Source organism: Jaculus jaculus, chromosome 6, assembly GCF_020740685.1.
Source record: "Jaculus jaculus isolate mJacJac1 chromosome 6, mJacJac1.mat.Y.cur, whole genome shotgun sequence".
NCBI lineage: Eukaryota > Metazoa > Chordata > Mammalia > Rodentia > Dipodidae > Jaculus > Jaculus jaculus.
This window is the reverse complement of record NC_059107.1, coordinates 154539813-154567512: the sequence shown is the minus strand read 5'-3', so window position 1 is coordinate 154567512 and position 27700 is coordinate 154539813. Positions and strand designations below refer to the sequence as shown.

The following is a 27700-nucleotide window of genomic DNA, read 5'->3' as shown; positions in this document are numbered from 1 at the left end:
TCCTTCCTTCTTTCCTTCCTTCCTCCCTCCCTTCCTTCCTTCCTTCCTCTCTGATTCTTTCCCTCCCTCCTGTGTTTGCCCACTGAATTCTCACCATATTGGCCACAGCCTTATCTTCCACGGTGCCCTGGCCCCATGCCCACCCCATGCTCACTGACGCTGTCCCCACACTCATTCGGTGTCTCAAAGACCTGACATCCTTCCGTGTCACAGAGCCCATCTTCCTGACAATAGACTCGAGGATTCAAAGGGTACCCCTCTCCTACCTTCCGACACGCACACAAAGTTCAAGGCCTGCTGTTGTGTTATATTACGTGTCTATTGCGTCCTCCCCTCTTAATGCAAGGCCCTTTGGATTGATTGTCTTAATACCTATGTATCACACGCCATCTAAGGTTCTGCTTTCGTGTGCGCCGACGTACTACTGTGAGCGACACTGTGGACACACATTCCCATCGCTAGTGATTTTCTTTGAGGCAAGGAACAGGGACAGAAGAACATGAAAGCAGCAGGCACTTTTGCTCGGATTGCTGTGGACTCAAAATCAAATATAAAGCTGGGGTGATTGATAAGGGACAGAGGGGTACAGAGAGAGGGCTTTCCTACTTCGTTGAAACACAAAAGGAATTGGAAACAAAAGCTACAAATGGGGACGCGTGCCACGTGGCCATGGAGAAGGCCTCTGTGAGTGTGGCACCAGAATGGAGTGCCGCTCAGTCACCTGCCCAGGACAAGGTGTGACCATGGAAGCGCCACCTCCCGCACACAAGGATCAGACAGCTCAGGTAGTGTGTGTGTGTGTGTGTGTGTGTGTGTGTGTGTGTGTACACACCCTCCATGACAGCCCATAGTTACAAGTTCATCAGAGAAAGGTGACCCCACTCCCCCCCACCCCGACTCCTCACGGCAGTACACAAGATGCACCTGACGGCGTGTGAGGCTGGGTTGTGACCAGATAATGCCAGTGAAAATGAGACAGCTGCTATTAGGTTTGAGGGGCAGGCAGGCAGTCATCCCAAAGAACCTGCAGTCCCCTGAGCAGGCCCATGCGTGGCCTCATGGCCCCTTAGGGCCGCCAGTGGGAGCTGAAGGAAGGGTGGTAGAGGCAGGCAGAATACAGGCCAGCGGTTAACTACACCCTGTGGTCACTGTCACGTTCTCCTATGTTCAGAGTGACTCCAACTTTTCCACAGTTGGCCTCGTTTGAGTTCTGCTTTCCCCTCCTTCCCTGCTGCCCCTTGTCCCACTAGCCTGGCCATAACCATGGCCGCCACTTGGCATTGCCATATGAGCCACTTCCCTACATGCCGATGGGCCTTCGGACCCCTAAGGCCTCTCTAGTCCCCTCTGAAAGGACCAGCAGGGCTCCCCAGCAACCCCCAACAGCCTCACAGCATTTCCCCTTTTTCTCCAGGTGACAGTCAAGGCTGGGTAGACACAGCCCCAGCCTGGTATGAACCTGTCTTTTCTATGTGCTGTCTGTCAAGATCTGACCCCCAAGGTGCCCACCAGAGCACCCCACCTCCTGTGCCAGGCTAGAGGAAACGCCCTATCATGGGTGCTTGCAGGAAATAAGCAGCCATCAGGTCTCCTCAGCTACCAGACAGGCCACGCAGGCTCACGTCTGGAAGAAGCCCAGTCCTCTGCCCCACTCCAACCGTGACTCAGTAGGAGAGGGTGGGCAATCTGGGAGAAATAAGGAAATCTGATTTAAAGAAAACCGAGGTGAAATATGCATGGTAAACCAGGATCTGAAATAAATTCAAGTTGATTTTGAGAGACAGAAACAGAGAAGAGACAGGAAGGGAGGGCGTTGCTGAAGGTCAGGGGCAGGATGGAGGGGCGGGCCGTGCTCCAGTCCAGACATCTTGGTGGGACAGAGCCTCTGGGGCCCGTTCGGGCTGCCGGCAAGGTCATGGGTTTCAGCACACTTGCCCAGGCCGGCTGATGTCCCAGGGGGGCAGTGACAGATAGTCCTGATGCTTCAGGGACTTAAAGAACTGGATGGCGGGCACCTGGGCTGTGGGCTCACAAGGGGGCTTCTTGCCAGGCAATACCTTGCCTAGGTCTTCAATCACGGGACTTGAGCCGGGGGAGGAGGGCTTGCTTTGTGGTGAGGGGGAGCCCGGCCCCAGGCCAGGGAGGAAGCAGTAGTCCCCAACCTGCTGCAGGACAAGGAGGCCCTCAGGCTGCGGGGATGCGGGGACCACCTCCTCCCGGGGCTCCCCGGGCCTCACAACAGGGCTGCTGGGTGAGGGAGGACTGCATTGAGGGGCCTGGCCCATGGTTGCGGGGAGCTCTACATAGCCTTCAAACTTTGATAGCCCAGAAACTGGGGTTCCTGGGGACCCATCAGCTAGCCTGGGGCAGAGGCTGGGACTCTTGTCTGAGGGAGGATCTAGGGCGATAGACAAGGCCCCTGTAGGCGGGGTGAGCACCAGGTCTGCGGGAGAGACGTAACCAGAGGTCACCATAGGGTCCTCAGCGCCTATGGGAAGAGCCACTGGGCTGTCCTCTCCTGGGTCCTGTTTCTTCACATTTGGCCCAGGTGCTGGATCGGCAGGTCCACCTCCCGATTGCGAGCCGGGGCTCCCTTCAGCCTCCAGGCTGGGCCCATTTTCCATGTGCACACTCTGGTCTTGCCCCATTGCCTGGGCCAATGGGACCAGCTGCACCTGTCCCCCAGGGGGCAGACACAGGTACTCCAAGGAGGTTGGCAGAGCGGGCTTCAGGGTCCCCCTTGACTGTGGGTTCACCAGCTGGTCCATACTGTCAGGCAGCGAGCAGCTGTGGGGTGGCCCCAGGTAAGGACCGTTGAAATCAAAGCTGGGGACCTGCTTCTCTGGCTGGTTTGAGGGGCCTGGAGGGTCTAGGGAGAGGCCAGGGGGCTGCTGTTCCACGGGCACAGGTGAGGCAGCTGGGGTTGTATCAGGCCTAGATGATGGAGCTTGGACAAGGTTGGGGTCCTCTGTGGTGAGAGAGGACACCTCACCATCCCCCAGATATGTAGGCCACGCGCTGTGGGGACAATGGAGGCAGAGATATGGAACCTATCAATTCAAAGTGTGCCCTGGGCAGGAGGAGGAGGGTTCTGGGCAGCCTGAGTCTCTCCCTCTAGGACTCACAGTGGAATCCAAAAGCAGGGAGGACCAGGCCCTGCAAGTGACAGGGGACAGGGGTTCTGTGTCCCTGAGGATTATGGACAGAGTGCTCACTTCAAGGTTCCAATCACAGGTTCGTATGAAGGCCCTACCATCAGGGCCAGGTTTACGGCACCATCCGGGCCTCCCATCTGTCTTCCCACCACACCACGGATTCTCCTGGACGGAAGGAGCTCAGCTGCCCCTCGGGGGTGAGTGCGCACTCTTGGCCACACATGAAGCCCCTGCAGTTTGGCACCTTCCAAGCTAGCAGGGCAAGGTCAGGCCACCCGCTCCAGGGTGCTCTGGTCCCTTGTCAGCCCTGGTCTAACCTGGGACTTAGAAAGTTCTCCCTCATGTCTACCTGGGGGGCCACCTACCACAGCGTCAACTACCTCCTGGGAGCTCTTCAGAGAGCCACAGTCCACCCTGTATACACCGCTGGTGCACACGACAGGACTGTCCTCTTCCCACAGGCGGCCCAGGGGTCAGGAGCCATTCTGAGCCCCCACACTCACCCCTTCAGCTCGGAAGAGATGTTGCTCCAGGAACCCCAAGGGACAGGGCTTTTGCTGGGGAAGGCAGCCACGCTGGCCGGAAGTAGGAACCCCGCACCTCCGTCCTGGAAGAGGAAGGACCGAAAGAGGTGAGGAGGAGAGAGGGATGTCGGGGATGCCCTGAGAGCTCCACGGAGGGGGGGGGGGCGCAGTCCCTACAGAGCCACTGGCAAAGGCCTTCTTGATGTCAGGACTGTGAGATTCAGGGGTGGGGTGGTGACCTCCTAGGGTCAAGAGGAACTGGGGGATGGCAAGCCCTGTTGCTGTGGCTGGTGCTGGTGGCCTTCTTTGATTCTCTGGCCTTTGCAGGAGCTTCTCTCTCAATGTGCCCCCCCACCCCCGCCCCACACCTCTGTAGCAAGCACCTCGCCACCTGGGATGTCTTCCCAGGAGGGCCATGCTGAGGGAGAGTCAAGCCCCCCCACCCCTGCATCCTACCTTGAACAGCTGGCTCCTGCTGGGGCTGGGGATGGTCTCCTTCCACTTCCTGTTCAGCCTAGAACACAGCAGGGAGGCGACAGGCCACCACACGGACCCTCAGGGCCAGCTCTGCTCATACCCATGTGCGCCCTTCCTTGTGACCCCTGGAGCCTGGGTCCCCCCCTCCCCCACCTCCCGCACACGACGTACCTGTAGCCGTAGATGCTGCCGAAGCGCAGGGTCAGGAGCAAGACCAGGGTGGCTCCGATCAGGATGAGAACCAGCACCCACGTGGGGAGCACTGGGACAGCAGACAAAGAGAGGGGTATTTAGTTCGGGGGGGGGAGCGAGATGCAGGCTGGGAGGGGGGTGGAGAGTGGTATCCCCAAACCCTCTGTGCAGGCTGGTGGGGGGGCTTCAGAAGCATAGCTAGCAATTGGAGGTGACGGGTTAGGTGGCCAGCTGTACATGAGAAGGGGGCTGGGTCCAACCCACTGCTCAGGGTCAGGACTCAGAAGGTTCTGCCCACACAGAACAGGTGCTCCGCATGGAGGGAACTGGCTAAGCCTAGTGTCAAGGACGCCTTCCTGAAGGAGGCACCCTGAGAAGTGACTTTCGGGCGCACGGTGGGTCAGAAGCGAGGGGAAGGAGTGCCAGTAGAGGGTCCTGGCCCTTGGGTGCTTCTGTCAACCCCCTCCTGGTAGCACGGAATTCCCCTGGCTGGGCCTTGCCGAATCCCTCCACCTGTCGCCGCCGCAACCCGCCCTCTCCCAGCCGTGACCATCTCCCTGGGGTTATTTCCAAGGCTGGCCGTGTGGGGTGCTTGCTCCCAACTCCCTTCGTCCTCTCTGAGATCCCCTTGGAGCCTGTCTTGTACAGTAGGTGAATTTGGCAGGTCACTAAGGGACAGGTGAGGGGGACGACGCAAAGAGGCAGGCAAGATCTCAACATCACACCCAACCTTCCAATGCCAGGTCCCCGACTGTAGCTCCTGATGGCTTTGCCACTAGAAAACGAGAACCCAGACTAACTAACCATGGCTGCCACAGAGGCTGAGGAAGCCAAGGGCCATACGCAGTGAGTGTTGAGTCCCGAGCCCCAGCTTGAAGGAATTCTGATGATGAAATCACCTCTCCTTTGTCTCAAGTCCCTACTTATGGGGTGTGCGGGAGGAGTGGTGCCCCAGCAGACACAGAGGGCAGCAGGTCCGGGCGAGGTTTTCTGAAGCCCCCCTCCCCCTCCCTGCCCAGACCCCCTTCTTCTGTGCAGTGGGGCCATCCTGGGAGGGTGAGAAGGGCTGGGAGACGTACCCCACTCCGTGGTCCAGAAGTGCTCCTCGCTCCACTCACTCCAGATCCCCTGGTAGTATCTTTGGATGGGCATGACCCTCACCCTGGCCCAGTACTTGGTGGAAGGCTTCAGCACTGGCAGTGCCATGTTGTGGGCACTCTGGAGGGTCTCTGTCTTGCTGTCCTGTGGTGATGGATGTTCTGAGGCTGGGCTGCCGGTCAGGCACAGGGGACCCAGCTACCCTCCTCTCCCCACAGCCACCCCAGACACGCTGGACTTCCAGTACAGCCCAGACTCCATCCCTCCCAATGCCGATGGCCACACTTTGACCCAGAACCTTCTGTTGAAAACTTTCCCACTTCCCAGAGGTCAATGGAAGGTGGAAGAATGAAGTGCCGGTTTGCCAGGCTCTGACAAGAGGATCTGGGCAGACCCTGCCCCCCTCCGGCTGCCTGCCTGCCGGCCCACATCTTGCCTTCAGTGTCTTCATTCCCTACCTGAACCTCTGGGCTTGGCCTCTTGGCTCTGCTTTGGGCTCGGTGGAGTCCCAGAAGCCACACTGGAGCCCCAGGTTCCTGGGAAGGGCCTTCCCTCAGCTGCCCCTCGTTTATGTGCTAATCTGTTTCCTCAGAGGAAAAACACCTGGGCCTTTTGACGTGCAACCTTTCATGACAGTAGCCTTAGACACTTCATCCTGACAGAGTCTATTTCCTAAGCTCAGGGGCAGCTCTGATCATGAGACCATGTCATGTCACCTCTCTGAGCCCCACTCACTCACTAAGAGACGAGGAATCCATCATTTGACAGCACACGAGTGGACCCTAGGTGCAGTGGGACCTCTGAGTTACTACCTGTTGGGCCAGGGTCCCCGGCAGTTGGGGCCATGGGGCGTTCATTCTCCCCTAACCCCCCATTCCTTGCCCCCCAGTTTCCCCCTAGATCCAGGCTCTCACATTCCATGTGGCTGAGTCCTCCCTGTACTGGACCTGGAATGTGTTCTCGATGTGTGAATAAAACATTTTCATCGTTTCCCAACGCAGGCTGTAGCTGTGTCCATCCCTGGTCACATTGAGGGTTGGTGGAGGCATCTGGACTGGAGGGAAGGCAGTCTCAGGGGACACTCTGACATGTGTCACTAGACTGTTCCCATGACCTGTGCTCATCACGGGCACCGTCCCTCCCTGCACCAAGATCCCACTCCGCACCCCCCTTTCATCTGTGAACCTCGCGCTTCACCAGGTCAAAGTGTTGCCCGGAGTGGTCCCCCTAGGGGAGATGCTGAGACAAGCATGGGCTGTGGGGAGGCCCAATGTTCAGGTGCCTCTTGGCTAGTGCAGGAAGCCAAAATCCAATTACGGTGAATCAGTTGACCTGGCCGAGTATCCCGGGCCCTGGGACACATGCTCACTTGGCAGGAACTCACCCACTCGGTTCTCATAGCCTTCTGTGGAAGGTGCTTGAACCCTTCCATGTCACACATGGGAAATAGCCTAGACCAGGGCCGAACGATGGAAAGGCTGGTGTCTCCACTGCCCTGTCAGAGCCGCCTGAAACTGAGACTGGCTCACGGGTTCCCAGCACCTCCACCTCCACCAATGGCTCTGGGCCTTCAGATCCAGCCAGATGACCCTCTCTCCAGCTGCACTGCGGCCAAATGACAAGGCAGAGAGCCCTTTGACAGCTGTACCACCCACTTGGTGAGCAGACTGGAGGCTGGAAAGCGGAACCCACGCATGGGCTTGGATGGTCCCATGAAGCCTTGATGGGAACTTTAAGTTAAGTCACTTGGCCACTCTAAGTTCTATGCATCCATTAAAAAAAAAAATTCGGGGCTGGAGAGATGGCTAAGCGGTTAAGTGCTTGCCTGTGAAGCCTAAGGACCCTGGTTCGAGCCTTGATTCCCCAGGACCCACGTTAGCTGCACAAGGGGGCGCACGCATCTGGAGTTCGTTTGCAGTGGCTGGAGGCCTTGGCATGCCCATTCTCTCTCTCTCTCTCTCTCTCTCTGCCTCTTTCTCTGTCTGTCACTTTCAAATAAATAAATAAACATAAAACAACAAAAAAAAAATTTAAAAAAATTCAAGGCACATAACTTGAGGACTTCATAGGGCTTTGACCTAAGTAATGCAGACGACATCAGTACATCCAAGAGTGCTCTTGAACCAGAAAAATACCTTTTCCCATAGGGTCCTTGCTATGAACTCAGAGGTGACAAAGATCACTAGGCTGCTGAAGATGACATGCCTTGTTGGTTGGATGGAAGAACTTGGCCATGGTGACAGCACACGGGAAGTCCCGTGGCACTGGGGGCCCAGCAGCATGCCAGGAAGACGTGCCACTTGCCAATGACCACCTGTTTGTGCACACTCACTCCCGGTGGAAAAGTGAACGGCAGGTCGGTACTTTGAAAAGTGGGAAGGGGGCTGGAGAGATGGCTTAGCGGTTAAGCGCTTGCCTGTGAAGCCTAAGGACCCCGGTTCAAGGCTCGGTTCCCCAGGTCCCACGATAGCCAGATGCACAAGGGGGGGCACGCGTCTGGAGTTCGTTTGCAGAGGCTGGAGGCCCTGGCGTGCCCATTCTCTCTCTCTCTCTCTCTGTCTTTCTCTCTGTGTCTATCGCTCTCAAATAAATCAATAAAAAAATGAACAAAATAATTAAAAAAAAAAGAAAAGTGGGAAGGGAAGAAGTCACCAAGTGAAGGTGGCCAGATTGGCAAAGGAACCAGCACGGTGTCCCAGGGCTGGCCCTAGGGAGGGAGCGGGCCCATGCTGAGAGGAGCCAGAGAACAGGAATGGGGAGCAGCAGTTCCTGGGGACCCCCAAAGGTGCCCTGCAGCAGAGCTTCAGTGACCAAGCTGGCCGTGCCAGTCATGGCTGCCTGAGACATTCAAGGCTGGGGCATGGCTCAGCAGGCAAATGGCTCATCACGCAAGCACAAGGGCCTGAGTTCGATCCCTGACAGCCACCTCAGGAGCGGGGGGCATGGCCACGCCTGCTGGGAATCGCCGTGCTGTGGGGAGCTGAACAGAAGGGTTCCTGGTGCTCGCTGGTGAGACATTCCATCTCGAGGGAACACACAGAAGAGCAGTGCACATCTGACCTTCTCCTCTGGCCCCCGGGCACGCGTGCAGCTGCACACGCACGCGTGCATCACACCAAACCACGCTTACGAGAAGGAGAAAACCAAGGAAGACTGCAGAAACACAACAGGAAGCCTTTGCAAAGCTGTGAGCTACTGTGCTTAGAAAAGTGGCAGACAGCAGAGATGTGACAGGAGATTCGCGGATCATGACTGGTGGTGGGGGGTGCGGGGGGGGGGGGAACCGCACGGGCCGGGAGTCTCGAGAGCTCCCCCTGGAGGCCGGGCACACTCACTGTGTTCTGCGTTGTTGATGAACTTCCCTTGCCTCTGTGGCTTAACTGAGACCGTGTACTGCTTCTGGGTTTGAGGGTTGTGCACAGCTATCCTGCAGCGGTACCGCGTGTAGAGGCTGCCCAGTGGCTCCGTGTGCACCTCGGAACATTCTTCCTCCCTGGGGAGCACAGCTGGGCTGAGGGTGGGGCCAGGGAAGGGACCTAGGTGGGCTGGAACCATAGGTGACAGAAAGGAGCAGGGTGTGACGAACGGGGACGCTCACTGTGCGTCGGGGCTGGAGCTGTAGAAAAGGCCGAAGGAGACGGAGCCGGTCAGCTGGGTCCTCACTTCCCAGGAGCAGCTGAGCGCCTGGACCCCATCGAAGAAGCATCTCAGGTTCTGGGGCTGCGCCATATCTCCTGGAAGAGGCCATATGTCTCCATCGCTTTGTGCCCACTCATTCTTTAACTTAGGGTGCCAGGTGCCTCACACCGAGGGCCCAGGATGTAAGGCAGCAGGCAGGGTAAGGCTATGGAGAGTAACCCTACCTCACCCACCGTGTGCCCCCAGCTCAGGAGGGCCGCGGCCTCTCCTGAGGGGAAGGGGTTAGACCTCAGGGTTTAGTGTGGAGCTCAACACAGGGACACAGGTAAGCTTGCACGCAGCACAGAGCTTACTAACACATTGCAGAGAAAGACACTACTGTTTTTTTTTATTGGTTCTTTGAGGTCTGGTCTCTCTCTAGCCCAGGCTGGCCTGGAATTCACTATGTAGTCTCAGGCTGGCTCTCCTGAGTGCTGGGATTAAAGGTGTGTGCCACCACACCCAGGAGAGACAGAGAGAGAGAGAGAAAAAAGGGTGCACCAGGGCCTTAAGTTGCTGGAAATGAACTCCAGACGCATGCACCACTTTACTGGGGCATTGAATTCAGATCATTAGGCTTTCCCGGCAATTGCCTTAACCGCTGAGCCATCTCTCCAGCCCAATACTGCTACTTTTTGACCTTCATTGTCATTAGCAGACTCTGTGTGGGAATTTGGAGCCCAGAGCCCATGAGATGCAGTGGCCTGGGCAGGTTACTGGGGACATGGGGCTGGTGGTCTTATAAGACGTGGAGCAGAATCTGGAGCCAGAGAGAAGTGGGCTGAGCTTTCTGCCACTTGAGTTCCTCACATACCCACCTTGCCCAGAGTGGGACCTCCCACAGGACCCCATTACCTGGCTGGGAGTCCCACTGCACCTCAGGGCTCCACAGGCTGGGTATGCCCCTAACATGCAAAGCTGAGGCGTTCAGCCAGGTGCGTACTCGAGCCACGTACGTACTGCTGGGCAGGACCCTCGGTGGCCCCAGGAGTGTGGACGAGGCCGAGACTCGGACGTGGGCAGCGTCCTGTAGAGAGAGCGGTCCTGAGGGAGGAGCTGACCGGCTGACCCACGGGGCTGGGCCCAGCTGTCTTGGAATCCTACCTCCCAGGAGTCCTGAAGACGCCTGTAGGTCACTTCAAACTCCACGTCGTCCCGGGACAGCAAGGGAGGTTGGGCATCCCTGAGGGGCACGCTCCAGTTCAGTAGGAAAATGTTCCCATCCGGGTAGACTCGTAGGTTCTCCGGAGGTGGAGGCTGAACTGCGAGGCAGGAAACAGAGCGCAAGGGGGCGCTGAGCACGGGGACAACCTGGGGACAGCCTGGCCTTCTGGGGGACATTTGGGTCCAGGTTCTGCACTAACGGCCCCCGCGCCCTCTGCTGGTAACCACGAACAGGTCCTCCTCCTCTGCAGCTGCAAACGTGGGACCACATGCGGCAACAGTGACAGCTGCGTGGGTGCTGCGACCAGTACTGTGAGCTGGCCTACACTGTGTGGACATGGAACTCCCGGAGCCTCCTCCTGCCCAGTTGCGCACCGCGGCTCCATGCCCAGCAGAGGGCGCTGTGAGGCACGCAGCTCTCCTGCTGCTGACTCTCCTGCCCAGGTCCCTGCCCTCACTGTCTGACCTAAGCGCCCCCTCTCCGGAGGATCTTCTTGACCCTCAAGCCCAGACAGAATCCCTTGTGCCTTTTCTCATCTCACCGCAGCTCACTGTAACTTGCCTTCCTAGACCTGCCATGGCAAGGAACATGTACGACTTTCCTGGAACTTGGGGAAGAGATGATAAGGTCCTGACTCCCTTTCCTATCGCCAGACGTGGGATGCAGCTGTTTGGCGACACTGGACGCATGCACTGCCCAAGAAATCATTCCATCAGCCCTCACAGGCACGCCCCTCTGGGGACAGCCGGGTTAGTGAGGAGGACGCAAGGTCTATGTGGCATGGTTCCTGCTCCCCAGCTTTCCTGGGGTTTGTTGCTAGGGGAGAACTTTGAATTACAAATATTCTCCCAAGTAGGACCTAAATGTTCACCATTTCAGTCTATGTCTCACGAGTCGGAACTAACATGTTACAAAGACATGCTGGTGCCTATACCCAAGTGAAGAGTCCGGCAGGAGTCACAAGCCCAGAACAGGCGGGGGTGCAGTGTAGACAAGCAGCCCCCACCACAGCCAGGGCAGGCATCACTAATGGATCACCAAGCTCCAAGCCTCTGAGGCTCACACGGAGGGGGAATCCTTCCCAACACAGATAAGAGTTCCAGGAAGCTGCTGCCAACGGAGGCCATGTGACAACCCTTGCCATTCAACTTCAGAGCTCGGAGTGCACAGACTCATCTCACAATTGAGGCAGAGAGAAAGCGAAGGGCCCACGGTGGGAGCCTGGGAGGGGTCAGATGAGCGCGCGAACCCGCCCGGGCACCTCCATGCCTCCTTGGTGCAGTGCCAGTCGGCATTAGGGCTGGTACTGTTGTCTTTCCTCAACATATGCTATATGAGGCCAAGAACCACAATCCCCTCCCTGACTCTCAGCTGTCCCCATCTCTGTCAGCAGCCTCCCCAGAGTCCGTGCCCTGAGTTCTTTTTGTTAAACAGTTTTTATATCTATTTATTTGTGAGAGAGGGAGAGATGGGGGAAGGAAGGAGAGAAAGAGAGAGAGAGAGAGAGAGAGGGAACACACAGCAGTGTTTCCTGGCACTGCAAGTGAACCCCAGACCTACATGGGCCACTTTGTGCATCTGGCTTTACATGGGTACTAGGGACTTGCAAGCAAGCGCCTTTGACTGCTGAGCCATCTCCCCGGCCCCCATGCCGTAAGTTCCATGGGGCAAGGATCTAAGTGGAATGTTCACTGCTTTTCTGGCACACATCAGAAAGAACGAGGACAAAAATGAACTATCCTGCATGTCCCTATGTTCCTATCCCCCAGATCATATCCCCAACTCAGACCCCATAATCCCAGGTCCCCATTGCTTCTTCCTGGACTGAGTGTCTTATGGGTCCCGTTTCTCATTCCAGCCTCCTTCCTCCTCTTCCTTTCATCCTGCCACACGTTGCCTGCCTCTAGCAGTCTCTTTGATTGTGTCATACTCCCCAATGGCTCAGCAGCACAGGGAGCAGGTCTTGCCCTCCTCTGCAGGGCGCGCAAGCTCCCGCACGTTCAGACCCTGCCTGTGGCTTGCATTTCTTCCTGCCATTGTCCAGCCTTCTTGACCTTGGTGCCTCCCGGACACGATGAACAGACCTTTACTACTGGCATGATTCTGCAACCTCTCGGCCTTTCTGGGTACAGCACCCCTGCTAGGAAAGGGCTTCCTGCTTTGGGATCCTCCTGCTCTGTGGATCCGGGCTGCAAAGCTTCCCTCCCTTGCTCACTCCCTCCCTCCTTCCCTCCCGGAAGCCCATCTTGAACCCCAGAACTCCTTTCCCCCTGCCCCCTCATGCTGGAGCTGGCTACTTGCATTATCTGGTGTTGCCTGATTCCTTCATCCGGCAGCTCTGATCCCCCCCCCCCACCACTCCCTGCCCAGGAACCGACTCTCATTGATCAAGTGCGTGTTTGGAAGCCTGGTTTCAGAGGAATTCCTGAGGACCTCACTCACAGCCTCTTCCAGGCAATAAATGGGGTGAGGGCAGAGAGCGCAGGAAGCAGGGTGGCACTCTCCCTGACCCTTGCTGGAGTAGCAGAGCGGGAAGGGCTCACATGTTGACTTCAACAAGGCCACCTACAGGGTCAGGCCTCTGGGTATCTCCTCTCCCTCCCTGGGAGATTCAAAGGCAGTGACAACAGCTCCCAGCCCAGCATGCTGGTGGAGGTAAGCAGCAGTTGCCACGTCTCCTAACAGCCACTGCACGCGTGGGTTTGGAACGTCAGAGCAAAGCCCAGTTGCTCCTTTAGCCTCACCTAGCCAGCGCTTTCCTTGAACCCAGTCTGAAGTTCTGAGCACATGTCTCCAGCTAAATCCCCTGAGAAAGCCTCACACAAGATGATCGCCAGTTCCATGCTGTGCCCACGGGTCTCTGTGGACCGCAGTGCAACCCCGGGCCCAGTGAGGGCAGTAAGGAGGATGGCTCGTCACTGCTTCGTGGTGGCACTTTAGAACCTCTGTGGGCCTCAGGGTCTCCGCCTTAGGATGGGGCTGTCGGAGCCATGAGGTGAGGCCATGAAGGCCAACGAGTTCTGTTGGCTGCACAGTTCCCATGTGAGCCAAGCAAGGCTTCCCCCAGAGAGCAACCTCGGGGCTAGAAGCCAGTGGATGGGAAGGTGGCAGGAATGGCTGAGTCAGGGAGGACCGGGGGGGGGGGGGGGGGGGCAGACGCCTCACATCACACCTCTCCGCTGGGAGATCCTGCTCCCTGGCCCACCTCCTGAAGCCTGGCCACCCCTGGTGCCCACTATATAGACAGGGCCAATCCCCAGCAGGGACCCCAGCTCCTCACCGTGCTGGAGCAGAGGAACCGTGAGCTGGACGCCCAGATCCCGGTCTGGTTGGAATGAGTAAAAGTCTGTGCTGACGAGGTTAAAAATGGTGTTGGGAATGACACATTTTCTGGGCACGCAGCGGGATGATGGGCAGGTTGACCAGGGCAGCTTGTCACTGAGGTCACAGGACACGGGCTGAGGAAGGTTCCTGTCAGTGCATAAGAGTCATTCATTGATCAGATATTCAGTGAGAGTCCACTGTGTGCTGACTTTAGCCAGGGTCAGGGTCTGGTAGTGAAGAACGAACACACAAACACACACACACACACACACACACACACACACACACACACACACACACCTTCACACAGATGGGGCATCCTGGTGAGAGTACGCACATGCTAAACTTCTAACATCTGTATTGTGAGAAAACTTCAATATAGACAAATGAAGCAAGAAAGGGGGACTGGGCAGATGGCTCGGTGGATCAAAGTGTTTTCCATAGAAGCATAGCGCCTGCATTCAGCTCCGCGCACCCACGGCAAGCTGGACACAGCAGCACGCGTTTGCACCTGGCACGCTGACCGCAGGGTGGGCGGTGAAGACAGGGGGTCCCTGGAAGCTCCCCGGCCAAGCGAGTCTGCTGTCTGCCGCAGGGAACAGCGAGAGGACAGACCTCAAATAAAGTGTCAAATAAAGGTTGTCCTCTGACTTCCACATACGCGCTGTGGTCGCGCGCACACACACACAAACACTGATTTAGAAAGAGAAACTGTGTGGGAGTGGTGGCGCACGCCTTTAATCCCAGCACTCGGGAGGCAGACATAGCAGGGGCGCCGTAAGTTTGAGGCCACCCTGAGACTGCATAGTGAATTCCAGGTTGGCCTGAGCTAGAGTGAGACTCAGCTCGAAAAAAACACGAAAGAAAAAGAAAGAGAGAGAGAGAGAGAGAGAGAGAGAGAGAGAGAGAGAGAGAGAGAAAGAAAGAAAGAAAGAAAGAAAGAAAGAAAGAAAGAAAGAAAGAAAGAGAGAGAGAAAGAAAGAAGGAAAGGAAAGAAAGTGTGGTGGGGAGCCTAGAAGGCTTGGGTGTGAGGAGCACAGGGTGAAACAAAGTTCAGGGAAAACTTCCCAGGAGTGTGATGAATGGGCAGTCTACAGGGACTTAGAGGAGAAAGTATGCAAATTCAGAGGAAAGGGGATTTCAGGAATGAAGAAAAGCAAAGTGCAAAGTTCCTGGGGCAGGCTCAGGTTTGGGGGTTTTACTCCGTAGGCGTGTGGCCAGCCCGATGAAGTCCGTGAGGGCGGGAGGCTGGGAGATGAGCCAAGGAGACATGCACGTGAGGTCTACAACCGAGGGACAGCCTTCTGCTTTGCTGGACTATTACGGACTTTGGGCCTGGGGAGATTGCTCAGTGGTTAAGGCACTTGCCTGCAAAGCCTAACAGTCTAGATTCTAGTACTCAGTATTCAAAAATAGCCACATGCACAAAGTCCATATAGCTGAGTTTGTGTGCAGCGGCCGGAGGCCCTGGCGCATCCATTCTCTCTGTCTCTCTTCTCTCTCTCTCTTTCTGTCTCTGCTTGAGATATATACACATATCACTAATTTTAGCTGGGCATTGTGGTGATACCTTTAATTCCAGCACTCTGGAGGCAGAGGTAAGAGGATCACTGTGAGTTCAAGGCCACCCTGAGACTACATAGTGAATTCCAAGTAAACCTGGGTTAGAGTCAAATCCTACCTTGAAAAAAAACCCCACTAATTTTATTGTGTATATGTATGGAGGTTGTTAATAAATTTATGAATAAAATTAAAAAAATAAAAATCATTAGTTTCACCAGTCACACAGCTGAACAATATACTATTGGTCTGCTACTATGGATCACATCGCTGACCAAAGCCACCTCACAAGTTAAAACTGTTTTCTGGTTGGGCGTGGTGGCGCACGCCTTTAATCCCAGCACTCAGGAGGCAGAGGTAGGAGGATCACTGTGAGTTCGGGGCCACCCTGAGATTACATAGTGAATTCCAGGTCAGCCTGGGCTAGAGTGAGGCCCTACCTCAAAAAACAAAACAAAACAAAACAAACAAACAACTCCTCCCCCCCCCCCCAAAAAAAAACCCTGTTTTCTGGCAAAAGTTCCTGTCTGCTTCCGTCCCTGGTTCTGTGTCTTCACCTGCAAGGTTAACAACTATTCCTGAGAGAAGAAGCTAGAAGACTCAAGGCATGAGGCATCCTACAGAAACTTTTCTTCAGACGTTCCCGACCTAGCATTGAGCGACCTCTAGATAACTGTAGCAGATAACTGCGTCAGGAAGGCGGATCACTGTGAACCTTAAGGACGCTTGGCAATTGCCCAGGTGCCCATCAGAGACAAAGGACCCCTTCCCCGAGCCTCCAGATACGCCAGCCTTATACCTGCCACTCCAAAGCAGGGTGAACTTCGCTGGCAGTTCTCTCCCATCTTTTCTAGCAGGTGGCCCTTCCGATAAACCCTTCCCCTTCAACGTGCCCTGGAGCATTGGCTTTCATGCCGATGTGTGTCTGATCACAAGGAATACGGATTTTCCTGGGAGTCAGTACTAAGCATTCAGAAACGTTTATGTAAAAAGCCAGGCAGGGTGCATGTTGGGGTGGCTTTGGAAAGATTTCCCAGGGGTCTGAGGAGTAACAGGAGGAGTAGGTTGGGAGTGTGGAGGTGAGCTGGTGGCTTTTGGGCCATCCTGGTGATTGTAGGTAGTTTGGACCACAGAGGGGACATCAGCATCAATCAGATTCACGTTCTATTTGAAGGACAGCTTGGCAGTGTTGGCCGACAGCTCGGATACCGCGGCAAGGAGGGAGGCAGGAGAGACCTTCAGTTCAAACCAACACTCCCAGTCACTTAGCCTGAACTGCTGTCTCTCCCCTTCAGTGACATGAGATGGGGAGGTGGAGGCAAGAGCAGAATTTAATCCGGGACATTTGGAGTCCAAGGTTCTTTAAGTGATCACGTGGCGAGGCAAGTGTAGAGATAAATATCTGAGAGTTGCTGCCCATGGTCTGAAGTGGGCTCTCTGAAGACTAGAGACAGAGAGGAGGCCACACTTAGGGGGCGTCTTACCCTCTGCAACTGGGAAAGGATAAAGAGGCAAAGGGAATGGAGAGGGGGTGATCAGAGACACAGGGGCCCTGGGTGAACTTGCTGGCTGGGAAGTCAGGTGATGGTCATCCTGGTGGATCAGGTGGAGCGTGGTAGTTTGAATACATGTCCCCCAATAGATATAGGAGTTTAAAAAAATATCTCTATTTATTTAAGGGGGGAGAGGGAGAGAGGGAGAAGGGTAGATAGAGAATAGGCATGCCAGGGCCTCTAGCCGCTGCAAACAAAGTCCAAATGCATGTGCTACCTTGTGCATCTGGCTTATGTGGGTCCTGGGGAACCGAATCTGGGTCCTTTGGCTTTGCAGGCAAGCGCCTTAACTGCTAAGCCATCCCTCCAGCCTGAGAAAGAGGGGTTTTATTAAAGGTTTTTGGATTTTCAGCTACCTGGCTGGAGGAAGGTGTCACTGGGGGCAGATCTGAATTTCAGTCTAAGATATATATGCAAAGCATCTAAATTCTGCTTTCTCTCTCTCTCTCTCTTTCTTGCTTTTGATGGTGGATTTTATGTTTTCCGCCATTATGGGACTTCCCCCGGATCAGTAAGCTTCAAATAATCGCCGTTTCTCCCATAAACTGTGCCTGGTTTGGAGGCTCACCCCAGCGACCCGAGTCTGACTGCCACGTGGAAGAAGGCCAAACCTCGGCCATTGAGCCAATCTAGCGCCAGAGAGACTGCAGAGTGGGCAGGCAGAGTTTAGGTCGCCCAGTGGGCACGGCCGAATCCTGGGGCAATGCCTTCAGACGGAACAGACATCAGGGACGGCGAGCCCAGGCAGCTCCTCAGAGGCAAACTGTGGCGAAGGGGAGCCACGAACAGGAGCCCCGGACGGACGCAGGAGAAGTGGGTGGCACACATTTGCAAGGTGGCTGGGGATGACAGGGACACGTCACTGATGACGCAGGTGAGGGGGGCGGGTGGCAGGGAGGCCCTTGAGCATTAGCACCGATGGGGGTCGGGGCCACTCACCTGTTCACCTGCCGATGGAGGGTCACGTTGATGAGCTTCTGCGCATGCTCGGTGTCCGCCCAGCTGCAGACGATGTTGCTGGTATAGTCGTTGTAGCACCGCAGCGTCTGCAGCGGAACCGTTTCTGACAGCAGAGAGGCGGGAAGGTCATCTTCTCCCATCCAGATGTCCCCCCCCCCCCCCGCCACCCCCTCCTCGTTCTCCAGCTTCCTATAGAGGTACAGGTGGCTAGGCAAAAAGGTCCTGGGCTGGGTGTTCCTGGCTGGGGGGGCGCCCCTCTCTTGTCAACAACATGGGGTTCTAGTAGATTCTCAGCCATGCCTGGGCCCTCTGTGGATTGCTCAGGCTCGCAGGATGGGGTCATGCATCAGCATAGGCCCCGTCCCTTACTCCCCAAGGTGCTACCTGGCAGGAAGGGTGGAGCCTGGATCCCAGATGAAGCTGGAAACTTCTCACCTGGCCCCACCCCCACCTGCTCTGCTCCCTGGTCTTGGCGTCAGGCCCTAGGCTTGGCAAAGGGAACGTGGCTGCCATGCTCACAGCCCCGGGAGCCCCGCAGCGTCCCACAGTGTCTCGGAGCGGTAGCCGGGAGCTGAGGCCCATGTCGGAAGAGAGCCACAGGCCAGGGCCCCCAGCGGGGACAGTGAGGTCTGGGAGCCTGAGGCCACCAGAGGATCAGAGTCTGGCTGTAGGTGAGAAAGGGACTGGCCCGGCCTGCTAGGAGATCGCGGAGCCCCATGTCACATGGAGGGAAATGGGTACAGAGGTGACAACCCCTGGGCTGGATGTTCCAGGCCCAGGCAAGGATGGGTAGGGACTTGGGGACCAGGGAAGGGGGGCCCAGGGGAGGTAGAGCTGGGCATCAGGACTGAGGCTACTGGGGGGGGTCTAGGAGCTCCTTGGGGTTACAAGTATGGGTGGCCCCTATGGGCCCCAGAATTGGGGAGGGGGATGGGAAGAGAAGGGGCTATGAGACTCACTCTCTGCCCCTGTCACACTGGGCCTCCAGCACAGAGCCAGCAGGGCCACGCAGAGCACCCTCCAGGTCAGCGCCATCTGTCCATCAACTCCGGGTGTGCGGGTGGCTAGCATGGGTGGGCTGCATGGCCAATAGGCAGGGTGGAATGCTCACTGTCCCTGGGTTCCATGTTCCAGCCTGGCCGAGAGCAAGGCCATCTCCACGTCACACATCTTGGGAGTCCTCTCTCTGAGACTGCCGCCTCTGAGCCTGTAGAAGAAGGATATGCCAGTCGGGGGCTGCCTGGGTCACGTCTGATGCCCAGGGACTTCCCTTTCCCTCGAGCCTTGGTTGTCTTAAGGCATGACTGGGAGGCAGCAGCCCCTCTCCCTCTGGGGCTCCACCGCAGGGTCCTGAGATGAGAGCACTGGCGAATCACACACCACAGGGGAGCGGAGCCCCACTGCTTTGGGGGCCACTGGGGTTGGGTGATCTGCTATCCTCTCTCTCGGTTGTACTCTTCCTCTCTCACTCTCTTGCATACTTGGAGCCTGGTGCTCTCCCCACCTCGCCTCCACTTATTACCATGTCTCTCTCAAGCCCCTGTGTTTGTCAGGGTTCCTCTTTCCCTGAAGCTTGGGGATTCCCTCACAGTTACTAAGTCTACCTGGGAAGTACCTAGGGAGCAGAGCGGGCAGTGCGGCTCTTTCCTTCTGAAAGGTGTTTGAAACTTTGGTCAAGACACACACACTATATGCACCTCACTCATCTGTCTATCATCTACCCATGTATTCCTTCATGTATCTACGAATCATCTATCAGTCCACCATCTTGTGTCTATATATAATCTCTATCAGCTACATGTCTACGTATCTACCTATCCATCTATCTACTACCTATCTATATTATCGATCCATCATCTATCTATATTATTTACCTATCCATCATCTATTTATCTACCATCTATATACCTATATTATTTATCCATCATCTACCTTCTATCTGTATTATTTATCTATCCATCATCTATCTATTTATCTATCAAGCTACCATCTATCTGTAATGGGATGTTCAGGGTCCAGGAAAGTCCTTGAATTCCAAACCCTAGGTTCCTTTCTAATTTTAATCAAAGAAATGACTGAGAAGGATAATTATTAAATTATTAGATTTATTGAGGGAAGTACGGAGCCAAGGCAAGGCACCCACGTGGCTAGAGATCCCATGTGGAGGGCCTGGAAAAAACCATGGAAAGAAAGTTCAGAGCACTCCTGCCCTGTGGGGAGCTGGAGAGGTTAACAAGCCCGGGCGGAGAGTAAGGGCTAGGGGTTTCTCCCCTCAGCCCAGCCCTGCTGGCCCTGGGAAAACAGCTCAAAGTTCCCAAGTGGTCAGGCAGCTCCAAGAGCTTGCTCTCCCCTCACAAAGGCGTTTATAACCTGATGGTGGTGAGCCTTGTCTTCCAGCTCAGGCGAACCAGAGGGACAGCTGGTTGGTTAGGGATAGGGGCTGAGGCTAGCTGAGCTCTGGGGGCTGAACTTGACCAACCACATTGTTTAAATCCTACGAAAGACCTCCCTCCCAGGAGGAGTCCTGACTGGTGTGTGTGGGGGAATACAAAACAGGTCTAGGAACTAGGCAAGAGAGAAAAAGTCAGCTCATCCTTGATTTCTATCAAGTGCAAACTTTCCTTCCTTTTACTTTTAGGGGCCAGTCACTCTAATTGCCTGTGCCTTCTCATGCCATTTATCTATCATCTATGTATCTATATTATCTGCCTATCTATCTATCTATCTATCTATCTATCTATCTATCTATCTATCTAATCAGTGGACAAACTGGCTGAAAACAAATATTATTTTTGCTCAGGAATGTCCCATATGATGGAGGAAACAATAAGCAATGTGAAGTGATGAGAATGCCAAGATAATTGAATAATAACATGAAAGAGTCTTTCAAAGCCCCACCTCACATCCTTCTCCAAACACAAAGTTAATAAAAAAATGTACGTGTTGGGCTCGAGAGGTGGCTTAGAGGTCAAGGTGCTTGCCTGCGAAGCTTAAGGACCCATGTTCCACTCTCCAGATCCCACAGTAGCCAAAGGTAAGGCAAGCGCAAGGCCTCACATGCCCACTGGGTGGCGCAAGCATCTGGGGTTCAATTGCAGTGGTTGAGGCCCTGGCGCCCTCTATCTCTCCTTCCCCCCGCCCCCCCCCCTCACTCATCCTCTCTTAAAAAAGAAATTACATAGCCGGGCGTGGTGGCGCATGCCTTTAATCCCAGCACTCAGGAAGCAGAGGTAGGAGGATCGCCGTGAGTTCAAGGCCACCCTGAGACTACAGAGTTAATTCCAGGTCAGCCTGGACCAGAGTGAGACCCTACCTCACAAAACCAAAAAAAAAAAAAAAAAAAAGAAATTACATGTTAGGACGAAATCATACTAAAGTTCAAACTACAGGTGCAAGCACCTGCGAACTGTCTAGGCTTAAACGTAATCAGACACACCATAGACGAGGATTGACAGAGACAAGTGTATTCATGTGAACTCTTCTCTCAAATCAAAAGACAAAGGATGAAATGCTGAACACACTTTGCCCTGATGTCCTAACCTCCTTGGGCTGCTGTTGGAGATGCCCTACACTGGGCAACTTGCTCGATTCCAGACTTTGACCTGTTGTAGTTCCAGAAGGCGAGAAGTCACTGGCAGGTTTTGTAACAGTGAGACTCCTTTCCCATAGGCTGCTTGCTCCTGTTCCCTCATGTGGCGGGGACAGTGAAGATCTCCGGGCCACGGAGGGTTCTGTTCTCATGACCCCGTCACCTCCGAAAGGCCCACCTCCAGTACCTTCCCACTGGGGGTGATGTCTCAACACATGAGTTTGAGAGGGACATGAACACAGCTCCTAGCAACCAAAATTGTGATTTAAGTACTGTCTTCTACTGTCAAGGGTTACAGCGTGGCGGGGGGGGGGGGGGCGGGCGGGTGGCTCTCTGGTCAGAAGCGCTGATGCAAGCTGGATGATCAGATCCCCAGAATCCAAACCAAGGAGAGTTCATGGGTTCTGAATATAGGAGAGCCAGAACATTTTAAATGTGCGGTGTGTGTGTGTGTGTGTGTGTGTGTGTGTGTGTACGTGTGCATGCATAGCCCAGAGGACAGCCCCAGGTGTCATTCTCTAGTCCATCTTTTTGAGACAGATCTGTCACTGGCCTGGAGCTCACTAATTAGATGAACCTTGCTGGTCAGTAAGCCCTAGGAATCCACCTGTCTCCACCTGCCCAGTGTTCGGTTACAAGCATGGGCCACCATGCCCAGCGTTTTTATGTGGATTCTGGAGCTCAAGCTCAGGTCCTCAGGCTTGTGGGGAAAACACTTTGCCAACTAAGCTCCAAGCATTTTAAAAAATTCAACTCCATGATGGGGTAAGTCACAGAACACCGCCACAAATGATCATCTGACCCAGGCAGATATGCAAAGACAGAGAATGAACAAAGAGAAGGGAACTCGAACAAGACCCAGAAGCAGAGGACAAAGACACAGGAACAATGGAGCCAGCTACCTAACTGTCCCCTTCCTCCTTGGTGACAGAAGGTCAGGTCTCAGCTGGACCTGTTTTGCACAGAAGGTAATGAGTACACTTCCTACCCTCACTATCAGCGGGCTTGATCTCATGACTAAATCCTGGTTAAGGAGATGTGAGAGCAAGCAATGTGTGCATCTTCCAGGAAAAACCCCAAAAATCAAAAACCTGCTTAAAAGGAGTTCACTTGGGTGGAAGGGATCTACTTTTGCCTTTCCTTCTTCCTTCAGCCTATGTCTCAGAAGCAATGGCTTGATGCAATCAAAAGACAGGAACCTGAGTGGTTAAGGTGTTTGCTGCAAAGCCAAAGGACCCAGGTTCGATTCCCCAGGACCCACATTAGCCAGATGCAAAAGGGTCGCACATGTCTGGAGTTTGTTTGCAGTGGCTGGAGGCCCTGGCATACCCATTCTCTCTCTGTGTCTCCCTCTTGCCCCCTCTTTCTCTGTCAAATAAATAAATAAAAATAAAATGCTAAAAGACAGGAGCCAGGGGCTAGAGAGATGGCTTAGCAGTTGAGGTGCTTTCCTGAAAAGCCTAAGAGTAAGGACCCAGGTTTGATTCTCCAGTCCTCTTGCAAGCAGGATGCACAAGGTGGCTCATGAGTCTGGAGTTTGTTGCAGTGGCTGGAAGCCCTGGTATGCCTGTCTTCTCTCTCTCTCTCTCTTAAATAAAAAAAAAATTAAGTAAATAAAGAGGAACCAGCATTCCTCTTGTCAGTCAGAGCAACCAGACAGCCTCAGATGACCTGTCTCTAGATGTCTGTTATGTGAGAGGAAAATCAGCTTCCACACAGTCAAGTCCCGCCGCACTGGACGACTCCTCAGGCTTTAAAAAGAAGATGGCAGCCCCTCACGAAAACCACAAGGTCAAGAAAGACATTCAAGGATTCACGGATCAAACTTTGCAATAAAGGAAAGAGATTAAAAGTTTGACTACTGGGTTTTCTCTCCCGGTCACTTTCATCTTACTCTTTGAGACAGGGTCTCTCACTGAAGCCAGGGCTCACCACTTTGTCTAGGCTAGCTAACCAGTGAACCCCAGGGATTCCCTGTCTCCTTCTCTCCAGTCCTGGGGTTAAGGTGCATCCCACCATGCCCAGTTTTCTACGTGGATTCTGGAGATCCAAGCTGAAGACCTCATGTGTGCCTGGCAAACACTTTACGCACAGGGCCGTCTCCCAGCCTGCAAGGTTCCTTTTCAATAATGCCAACTCCGGTCACACATGCTGTTGTGAACTTTCAGTCTATTTAGAGCAAAAGGCTAAGGCTAGAGCAGCTTGCAGAAGGAAGCAAGCAACAGGCTGCTTTTAACAAGACAAAGGTCGTGTGTGTGTGTGTGTGTGTGTATGTGTGTGTGTTTAAGTTTTCAAGGGGAATCCTGTGACCTAAATACGTACTGAGGTTTTGAGGGTTTTATTTTGTTTGTTTTTTGGGGGTCTTTTGTTGTTGTTGTTTTGTTTTGTTTTATCGAGGTGGAGTCTCACTTTTAGCTCAGGCTGACCTGGAATTCACTATGTAGTCTCAGGGTGGCCTTGAACTCATGGTGATCCTCCTACCTCCGCCTCCCAAGTGCTGGGATTAAAGGCATGTGCTACCACACCAGGCTAGATTTTGATACAACCCAAAGAAAATATTAATGACCCAGAACCCTGAAAAGCCAAGAGTTCCTTGATGTTGTTTATTATTTGTTTACTTGAGAGCGACGAGAGAGAGAGAGAGAGAGAGAGAGAGAGAAAGAGAGAGAGAGGGGGGAGAGAGTGAGGAGAGAGAGAGAGAGAGAGAGAGAATGGGCGCGCCAGTGCTTCCAGCCACTGCATACGAACTCCAGATGCGTGCGCCCCCTTGTGCATCTGGCTAATGTGGGTCCTGGGGAATCGAGCCTCGAACCGGGGTTCTTAGGCTTCACAGGCAAGCGCTTAACCGCTAAGCCATCTCTCCAGCCCTTCTTCTTTTTTTTTTTTAAATAAACTTATTCTAGCATGTATTCAGGGAAGACAAAAATCCAAGAAAGCATGCATGAGTGGAGCAAAGGAACCAGCAAGACGTACACTTTAAATAGGAAGCATTACCACCTTGTGAAATGAAAATAAGGGAGTACACAGTAGGACTGACCTTTCCCATTGCCGGGACCAAATACTAAGCAAAAGCCAGCTTAGGGGGAGGGTGTGGCGCAGCAGCTGGGATCAACTGGTCCCGTTCAGCCCAGGGAGGAAGCAGATTGGGGTGAACGCTGGGGCTCAGCTAGCTTTCTCCTGTGTTCGCAGTGCAGGACCCCAAACTGTAACCCCCACCATTAGGGCTGCTCTTCTCCCCTCAGTGAACCTCATCAACATCCCTCCTCCCAGGCTTGGGCAGATGCCCGTTGCCTAAGTGACTACACAAACTGTCACAACACATGACAAAGTTGAACCAAAACCCGGCTGACGAATGTGGGAGGTGGCTGTGAGTGGGGGTGGAGGAGAACCGAAAATGAGCCGAGGGCCTTGTCTTTCTTTAGAAGAGCTCGCGTATTCTGTTTCAACCCCGGCGTAGGTAGATGATATAAATGAAAGGCGTGTTTTGAAAATATAAGGGTTAAGGCCGCACAGCTACTAAGGAGGCTGAGACAGGATCACTTCAGAGCAGGAGCTTGGGGCTAGCCTGGGCAACACGGGGAGAGCCTGACCCAGAGAAACAAATAATAGCAAATAAAGAGTGAACTCACTGAGGACGCAGGTAAGCAGAGGCTGGCGGATGAAAGAGAAAAAGGTGGAAGGAGAGGGAAATAGAGGAGAAAAAAAAAAGGAGGGAAACCAAACATGTTTTCACTCAAACATGCCCTCCCTGATTCCTGAGTATGAAGAAACTTAACGGTGGGAATAAAAACTGAAAAAGAGGGGGCAAACAAAACACAAATCTTAGGCTACACAAAAGCAACTTCGTAGGCCAGTCTGAGGAAGATTTGTTGAAGAGGAATAAATACATCAAGGCCATGTGCACAGGATGCCACCGCCGCCGGGAGAGAACTGTTGTGAAACGGATCGACGTATGAGGAAGAGAAACACACTCACCAATTACCAGAAGCAAGACTTGAAAAACCAAAAAAAAAAGGATAAACAAAGTAACTTGACAGACCCATGGAAATATTAATTAAGAATGCACACATTATTCCTACGAAATGAACCAGCAGAGTCTGGCTGCTGTCAAGGTCTGAACATCTACCTGAATGTCAAGGTGACTGCAGAATCTGAGGGGACCCTTGGTCCCCTCCCTCCTGGACAAGGCACACACTAGAGCTGGCTCCACCCTTGCCTGTCCCCAGGGCCAATTCTGCAGTGAATAAACTCCAGATTCCATGCATCCGAAAGCAAGACGCCCCATGGATTCTTTTCAAATCGCTTGCCAAGCTGATCCTACATTCATGCCAGTGAGAGGTGTGATCTATTTACCAGAAGAACGGTAAAGACTATGTCTGTACACCAAACAAAAAATAAGGAAACTAGCCACGTATATGCCAAAGTTAAGCAAGTACGAATGGCATTTCAAGTCACCAAGAAATAAAAGGCTGCACTCTCATAAATGATGATTTTTAGACGTTGAGAGGATCATGTTTTTAGACATCAGGTTTCTAGTTGAATGTCAGGTGGGCTAAAGACCCAAAAGTCAGAACTGAAATGGTAAGAGCATTAAAAATTTGTCTTTAAGCTCAGATGTTGATTAAAATAGCCAACATAAAGAATAAAAGAAAGTTGCCGGGCATGGTGGCGCACGCCTTTAATCCCAGTACTCGGGAGGCAGAGGTAGGAAGATCGCCGTGAGTTCGAGGCCACCCTGAGACTACATAGTGAATTCCAGGTAAGCCTGGAGTACAGTGAAACCCTACCTCAAAAAACCAAAAAAAAAAAAAAAAAAAAAAAAAAAAGAATAAAAGAAAGTAAAAAAAATGAGTAAAAAGAAGAAAGAAACGAATGAAGGAAAGAGAGAGCTTTGATTTGTAAACACTGAAACAGTCTTTAAAAACATGGCATAAAGCACCTTGACCCTGAAAAGACAAAAGATGTGACAATCTGGGAGAAGATTTTTTTTTTAAATTATTTATTTATTTGAGAGCAACAGACACAGAGAGAAAGTCAGATAGAGGGAGAGAGAGAGAGAATGGGCGCGCCAGGGCTTCCAGCCTCTGCAAACGAACTCCAGACGCGTGTGCCCCCTTGTGCATCTGGCTAACGTGGCACCTGGGGAACCGAGCCTCGAACCGGGGTCCTTAGGCTTCACAGGCAAGCGCTTAACCGCTAAGCCATCTCTCCAGCCCAAGAAGATATTTTTATATGCAAATAAATACTGACCCATGAATGACTGAATCACCGCTCCAAAAGCTAAGGCACCAAAAGACCAAGAACCTGCTCAGAAAATGAACCAAGAACTCAATGTTCATCAAACACGGTCCAAAGCCTGGGTGCTGTGTCGCCTTCACCCCAAAGGGAGGCAAAATCCCAGGCAGGAGCAGAAACTCTTCACCCTCTTTGAGGCAAGATGAAACGAGCGAGAACTTTCCTGGAGGAAAGCTGGCTTTAGGGTGCTCTCTGGTAGGGGTGTGTGTGTGTGTGTGTGTGTGTGTGTGTGTGTGTGTGTGTGTGCGCATGTGTGTGTGCGTGTGCGTGTGTGTGTCCTCAGCCACTTTGGCGTGATCTGACGATAATCCTTACAAACATCTAAACACGCCCCCGGGATGTGACCCGCAGCTGCAGGCTAAGGCCTGAGAGCAAGCGAGCCACAGCCTCCGGGTTCCTGGGGGGGAGGGAGGATGGTTTCCAAGAACACGAATGGGAGGATGGCAGAGAAACAGGATGGATGGTAAAGACCCGATGAGGCACAGTCTAAAAGTTCAGCACCCCGTGTGGGCGTGAGTGGGAAAGGGGAGCATCCTCAGAGCTGGGAGGGATTGACAGATGCTGAAAATGCTTGGGGATCGAGAGACATCCACATTTCTCCCTGTGCCCCCGCCCCCAGGATCTCTGCATCCCATGTTCCATGGACGGACGGACGGATGGACGGATGGACACACACACACACACACACACACGCACACACTCACGTGCGCCTCTTCTTCCCTCTCTTTCTATCCAGGGGGTGAGGTGCTGTCTACCTTTGCCCCATTTTACAGATGTGTCTGGGGCTGGGAAGAAGGAATCAACAGCAGGGTAGCCAACTCAGGGGGAGCACCAGTGTCTGACCCCCCAGTGGGTGGGGGCTCTCCCAGGTGTCCTGCTAGCCACCCTAGCTGGACCCTGCGGGTGGGGCTGGGTCCTGTTCCCGAAGCATCCAGCTGGGCTGCCCTGGCCAGATGCCACAGCCAGCCCCGGCTCCCTTTGCCCCTCTCCCTCCCGGGGGGGTCCCCGCACCCCTTACTCTGAGTCCTCTCTCAGCTCTTGGAGTCAAGCTGGGCCCTACCTTCGTGTTGGGGGACAAAGCAAACCTCTTCGGGAGCCCCAGGCAGCATTGAGTCTCTTTCGTGTTTCCT

The 27700-nt window shown here is 53.8% G+C and overlaps 1 protein-coding gene across 1 annotated transcript; it reads right to left on the bottom strand.

Annotated features, from left to right (window-relative positions):
- Positions 1 to 1733: 1733 nt before the first annotated feature.
- Positions 1734 to 27700, bottom strand: LOC101601764 (colony stimulating factor 2 receptor subunit beta). The gene is made up of 14 exons (XM_045151810.1): positions 27631 to 27700; positions 18646 to 18893; positions 17666 to 17789; positions 13570 to 13760; positions 10229 to 10386; positions 9980 to 10151; positions 9045 to 9180; positions 8782 to 8939; positions 6361 to 6500; positions 5428 to 5590; positions 4328 to 4418; positions 4136 to 4193; positions 3659 to 3762; positions 1734 to 3018 (listed from the first exon to the last, which is right to left on the bottom strand). The coding sequence occupies exons 2-14, from the start codon at positions 18755 to 18757 to the stop codon at positions 1923 to 1925; spliced, it is 2703 nt and encodes a 900-aa protein (XP_045007745.1). The 5' UTR covers positions 18758 to 18893; positions 27631 to 27700; the 3' UTR covers positions 1734 to 1922.

Coding starts and splice junctions, on each gene's coding strand:
- LOC101601764 (XM_045151810.1), bottom strand. CDS start 18,757: ATGCTAGCCACCCGCACACCCGGAGTTGATGGACAGATGGCGCTGACC. Junction 10,387..13,569: donor GGTTCCTCTGCTCCAGCACG/GTGAGGAGCTGG, acceptor CCTGCCTCGCAG/TTCAGCCTCCACCTCCGGAG. Junction 6,501..8,781: donor CATCAACAACGCAGAACACA/GTGAGTGTGCCC, acceptor CCTTCCCTCCAG/TCCAGATGCCTCCACCAACC.